Below are 6,306 nucleotides of genomic sequence, written 5' to 3'. Positions count from 1 at the left end.
GGGGCTGCCGCCCTCCGGGAGAAGTGGGGGGGCCCGGCCGTGAGCGAGCTGTGTGCCCCGTGAGGGTGGCTGCGGCTCTGTTCCCCTGCAGGGTCATGAGGGGCTCTTCAGGGCTGCCGCTCTCTGCTGCCTGAGCCAGGGCTGGCGGCCTCCAGCCCCGCCGATGGTGTTGGGGCCGTGTTCACACGTCGGTGTTGTGGAGCCGGGGAGCAAAGCCAGCTCTGCAGAGGTGGTGGCTGGACTAGCCTCGAGAGGGGTGCTAAAAACCCGCCCTTCTTACTGGCCAGAGCCAGTTCAAAAGCGGTTCTGCTTGTGAGCGTTATGTTACTGTTTATTGTCATCTTCTGACAGAAACATACCTTTGTGTGCGTTTCTGCTGCCAGTAGTCCCGAAAGTATCCAGCCTATTGCAATAGTGTCACGGCCTCTGGCTTACCATGCAATAACTTGCACCCCACATGGATGCAGCTTTGTGTGTTCCCCTGGTAATGGGGTTGGATTTGGGAAAATGCAGCCTTGGGAAAGCTGAGGTGATGATGTTACTGCTGTTATACAAGTTCCATTAAAACAAACCTTCCATTACCAGAGTCCGATTCTAAAGTCTTGGCGTTGTCTCTTTTCTTCGTATTGGTTCGATTGTCCTCCTCCTTTATTTTTCTTATCTTCATTCACTCAGTGATCTGTGTGAGTCATGTACTACTAATGCTTTTTTTTTTGGGGAAAGGTAGATTTAATTGCTTATAGAGGAATTGAAGTTGAAAAGTGCTATTGTATACTAGTAAAAAAAATGGTTAATTCTGCACAAGTATCTGCATTTAATTACATTAAAAGTATTTTAAATTATTTTCTTGCCTTTTTTTCCCCAGTAAAGGGTTCTTTTATCAGTGAGAATCTTGAACTTGACTTCAGACAAGAGGCTCTAAAGTTCTCGCTTGTTTTAAAACATTCGATTTCATGTTAAATAAATATTTATTGTATAGTAATTTTTATTGTTTCAAAACAGAATACCTTGAGAAAGTAATGTTTGTTTAGGAGAAAAATAAATATGTTTTTAAAGTCTTCTGGATAACTGTTTTACTTCTTTTTACTTTCAGAGTACGAAGCAGAACAGCTTCAATTTCCAGATGTTCTTGAATCAAAACATGGATCTGTGAGTATAGTCCAAGAATAGAATTTACATAGGGCTGGTTTTAAACGATTTTAAATAACTAAATGGGAAAATTACTATCTGCAGAATAGACTCATTCATAAAATGAAAACGAAACTATGTTTTGCAATCAACTTCTATGAATCAACAAATGTAATATTCCAAATAATTGCTTTTATTTAAAGCAACTTGGGTCGCACTGTCCTAAGATTAGATAACCAGCTGTGTTTGGTCTGTACATCTCACTATTTTCTGTGACTGTCTGCTCAGGACAGGATCCTGAAGTATGCAGGGAGCTCCTTTGGGTGGTGTTGCAAGCAGATGGAGCACTGAAATATGCAGGAGAAGAAGCAATTGCAGTGAAGGAGTTATGCCCTAATTTCACATATTTGATAGGACACTTAGATGTCACTAAGGAAATTAGTAGCATTAAGCCTGATCAAAGTTGTTTGAGGTTTAATTTTAACCAAATAAATTCAGTCTAGGAAGACTTGTTTGGCAGACATCAAAACTTTAGAAAGACAAACCACTTTAAATCTTTTTCTAGGAGCTCAATTTAATTCTTTTAGGCATCACATACAGAGTTAACTTTCGTTTAAATTAGGCATTTTTGTAGAAGTTTTATTTTATTGTTCTGTATTTAGGTTATTCTGTTATTTTAAAACTATTTTAAAGTGTTGCAGTTTAAATTGTCTGACAGCTGGTCTGTTTAGACCTATCCTGTTTCCTCAAATGAAACTGGCTTCATTGCAGGATGTTATTAAATTTCAGTAGTGAACTCTGCTTGGGGAATTAGTCTAGACATAATATATTGATATATTTGAGTATCAAAATGAAATAATAGACCTTTTTGTGTTGATGCACTTGTTTTAATTTCCAAAAGGATCATTTTTTGTATCTTGCATATCTTAGAAAGGAGTCTTCCTGTGGTCATTGACATGCAGTGTATGATAAGTATAGTGGCCTGATCCCACCATCTGCATTTCAGTAGCTTATAAATCCAACTGAATTTTAAAGTCAAACTGTTCAAATGACGTAGTTTTCGTAACAGATTTTCATGGTAATGGTGGTGCATTCTCGAGGATAATGGGAGGTATCTGCTTTTCTATAACAGGTGTAAATCAGTGTCTGTTAGGAGTATTCTGCCTCACTGTAACAGTTCCTGCACTCCTGAAAACTGTACATAAATTTCTGGACTTTTTTCATGATATCTGTAATTGTTTCTATGCGGGGAAACTTAAGACTTGGATTTGCATCTGCTCTGAATTCGTTTGTGCTTTATTTAGAAGGGAAGTTTATTTTCTTTAAAAGGTGCTGGCACTTCTGAGCAATTCAGAAACAAATGTATAAGCTTCTGAGTGGAAAATACTCAGAAGATGTTGCTGATTTTAATTTTCAAATAATTGCTACTTACAATGGCTAAAATATTTTTAAATAGTGATATCTCTCGATATTCTCTTAAAAGCAGTCATATAACTTCTGTTAGGTTTGGATGTTTTTATTGTGCTGGAAACTGCAGAGATTTTTAAAGTATAATTCTTTCTTTTAAAGTACTCAGAAAATACTTAAATCATTTCATATTTGAATTAGAAATTATAATTCCATATTTTTTAACTTATTTTTCCTGTTGAATTGGCTTCTTTATTTTTTACAGTCTGATTGGGGTGTTTATATAGGTTACATTTATCTTGAACAGGTGTCTTTAGAAGAAGGAATATTGCAGCCGTTAAGTACTGAACAATTTTATTCAGCCCCTGCAGCTGATACCGTTGTCCAACAGTCACCTCCCATTCTTGAGGCAGCTCCCTTTCCAAAACCACCTGATCCAAAAACATGTAAGTAGCAGTACATTGTTTTGAACCCTGCTGTGATTATTTTCACAGAATCACAGAATGTTAGGAGTTGGAAGAGACCTCGAAAGATCATCCAGTCCAACTCCCCTGCCGTAGCAGGATCACCCAGACCAGGTCACACAGGAACGCGTCCAGGTGGATCTTGAATGTGTCCAGAGAAGAAGACTCCACAACCTCTCTGGGCAGCCTGGGCCAGTGCTCTGTAACCCTCACAGTGAAAAAGTTTTTTCTTATGTTCAGGTTGAACCTCCTGTGCTCCAGCTTGCACCCATTGCCCCTTGTCCTGTCATTTGACATCACTGAGAAGAGCCTGGCTCCTTCCTCCTGACACTCGCCCTTTACAAATTTATAAACATTAATGAGATCACCCCTCAGTCTCCTCTTCTCCAAGCTAAAAAGACCCAGATCCCTCAGCCGCTCCTCGCAAGGTAGTTGCTCCACTCCCTCAATCATCTCTGTGGCCCTGCACTGGACTCTTTCAAGCAATTCTCTGTCCTTCTTGAACTGAGGGGCCCAGAAGTGGACACAGTATTTTCTTGCAAAATATTTTTCTTGCCAATTTTCTTGCATTTGGCAAGGGTTTGTCATTTGTTGAATTAAAAGTGTTAACAGGTACAACACCTTTTCTTAATTTGCGTGATTAGTCCTCTGGTCTGTAAACAAGGAGCCAGCTTGGCCACTTGGTGATGGGAGAAAGCTCAAATAGTGCATTACACACCAGTAACATTGTTTAGCTGTTAAGGTAGTTCTGTTCTCTTCTGAATAAGTGGCTTTTTATTTAGCCACTTAAACAAAAGAAAGGCAATAATTTCTTCCTCTTATTTAATAATGCAAAACTAGGATCAATAGACTAAATAGACAGTTGAGTTTGAAAACTCTTTTTGAAATATTATCATTGCTCTGCTGATTACAAGTTAGAATGGAAACTGCTTTTAAGTTTGGTTCTTACTTTTTTATCAATTTCTATACTTTGTAAAATTTACTAAGTAGCAATGTATTTTTGTTATGCATTTTAGCCCTCCTTTTTGTCTTGTCTTCTCTTTGATTCATTCTTGTTCATTAGGAATTCCTGTTGCTAATCAGAAGCAATGTTACCCTTGGCTTTTATATATGTAGTGTCCTCCCAATTATGAACATTTTCTGGCAGTATATGAACCAATTAAAGGTATAAAGCAAAGAATAAATTCAATGTTTTAGCTGTGTTGCCAGAAGAGAACACTTGTATGACTTAATTGTTAATGCCCACACCAAAACCTGAATGCTTACTGAATATCAGGCAGTCTGGCTTTAAATCAAGGACAGCACTTGAGCTGATAAGCCACCCCCGCTTGTCTAGGATCCTGACAGGTTTTGTTTCTTTCACCTTTGTGAGGGAAGTTCTTTTACGGCTTCATCCAGGGTTATGCTCCCTGTTTCCTCTGGCCAAGTGAACTTGACTTCCACCATGTGTAGTGTCTTCATCAGAAGGGGCAGAATGCTCCTCCGCTTCACCCAGTGTATGAGTTGATGGGGAAAGGTCCCATTAGGAAAGATGGAGGTGTGGGTAAGAGCTGAGAAGGAAGCAGAGCCTGAGTCTCTCAGCTGAGCAAGCATGTAGCCATTAGGCTATATGGGGAGCACGGGCAATAGCCCTGCTGGTTTTTGGTGATGCTGATTGCAGCTGTTTTCTTCTGCATGGAACTTGGGGATGCCAATGTGTGTGAGCATATGGGAAGTATGGCAAGTAGACCTCATGTAAGGTCAGTGCAGTCAAACATGAGAGATGCAGTGCAGACAGCCCTCTCAAGATGGAAAAATTTCATATATGGAGTCATGTTCAAATTTCTGAAGGATCTGTTAAATAGTAAGTAATTATGAGAAAGAAATTGCGGCACCACTGAAGTATTATGGTATCTAATGTTTCTCTTTGTGAAATCTAAGTGCTCATCTGTAAATGAAGGCTGTACTCTTTTGCTCAGGTTCTCCTCAAGAATACTTAGAGAATTACTTATTTCCAGTACTCTTACCTGGAATTGCTGAACTTCTGCATCAAGCAAAGAAGGAAAAGTGTTTTGAGGTTAGTTTTTAGTTTGCAGTTTAAATAATTGGCAGGAAGTTACGGTCTTTTATTTCACAGGCTATATTTCTTTATTTGTTGGGGTTTTTTGTTTGTTCGGGTTTTTGTTTGGTTTTGTTTGGTTGGGTTTTTTTGTGAGAAAACCAACCACAATAATATGAAATAACATATAATTACTTGTCTTGGATCTGGTCTTTTATGTTGTTTTCTTTTGTAATTCGGAACAGATTGCATACCACACACACTTGATCATTAAGACAATCTCTAACTCACAGCAAATCCTCTTTAAATATCCAGTTGTATTTAGCCTGGAGTGTTGTATTTTAGAGAAACAGGCTTCCTTTCAGACTAATATGCATCACTCATTTGAGTGTGACGTAAAGAATTTCAACTTTACTTCATTACTCAGTTATTTTTGGTAATAGAGGTACATTTTGTATTTTAGTTTTTTAAAAAAGCATTAGAACTGGTGCAAAATAAAGCTTATTGTATCACCATGGCCTAACTCACAGCCTCCCAGCAATAGATTAGATACTGGAAGTTGTGGGGTCTTCTATCATTTCTGTGATTTTCTCCAACCATGGAAGTAATTTTTTTTTCTTTCTATTTCTTCCTACTTTCTGCCTGTCATCCACACTTTCCAATGTAAAACTTCTCAATATTTTTATTCCCGTAGCTGAACTTCCTCTTGCTTGCAGCTTCATTATATAAAAAGCAGTTAGTATAAAAGGCAATGAAAATATCTCCCTTTTTGTACACGATACACATCTGAGGAATACAGTTTGTGCTCTTGGGGGTTATAGATTAAAATGTTATGGATTAAAATGATAGCCAAGTGAGGATGACTTTGCATTACTAGTGGATTATCAGTCATCTTAGGTCTTGATCCATCTCCTCTCTGACTACTGACGTTGACTTCCTGTTATAAGCATGTGCATATATGGCAACAGACGTGGTACAATTTGTAAAAATTAGATGTGTGCTGTTTCCCACTAACCTATGGATGCCTGGCACAGCCAAAAATACACAAAGCTTACCTTGATTGAATGCGCACCCCAAACTTACATTTCAAATCCAGATCTGTGCATTTAATAGCAGTAAGTTATTTGGGGTTTTGCTCAGTCTTCACAAGATTAGAGTGTGTCTATAAACTGATTAATTTATGGATGTGTGTATATGTATTTATAATCTGTGTTTGGTACAGGTGAAATAGGAAAATGGTTCATTTACATGTCATTATGGCATGATATC

At 38.3% G+C, this 6,306-nt stretch overlaps 1 protein-coding gene across 1 annotated transcript in view; it reads left to right on the top strand.

Moving 5' to 3' along the window:
• Nucleotides 1-351: 351 nt before the first annotated feature.
• IQCK (IQ motif containing K) overlaps nucleotides 352-6,306 on the top strand; it is a gene marked incomplete at both ends in the record, with an annotated part of 24,221 nt that continues 18,266 nt past the window's right edge. The window contains 4 exons of the mRNA XM_010182148.1: nucleotides 352-484; nucleotides 1,094-1,149; nucleotides 2,843-2,981; nucleotides 4,958-5,055. Coding sequence (XP_010180450.1) covers nucleotides 352-484; nucleotides 1,094-1,149; nucleotides 2,843-2,981; nucleotides 4,958-5,055 — 426 coding nt within the window. The remainder of the gene's footprint in view (nucleotides 485-1,093; nucleotides 1,150-2,842; nucleotides 2,982-4,957; nucleotides 5,056-6,306) is intronic.

The sequence above is a fragment of the Mesitornis unicolor genome, unplaced genomic scaffold, assembly GCF_000695765.1.
Source record: "Mesitornis unicolor isolate BGI_N332 unplaced genomic scaffold, ASM69576v1 scaffold47553, whole genome shotgun sequence".
Taxonomy (NCBI): domain Eukaryota; kingdom Metazoa; phylum Chordata; class Aves; order Mesitornithiformes; family Mesitornithidae; genus Mesitornis; species Mesitornis unicolor.
The sequence above is the reverse complement of the archived record's forward strand: the minus strand, read 5'-3'. Positions and strand labels throughout refer to the sequence as shown.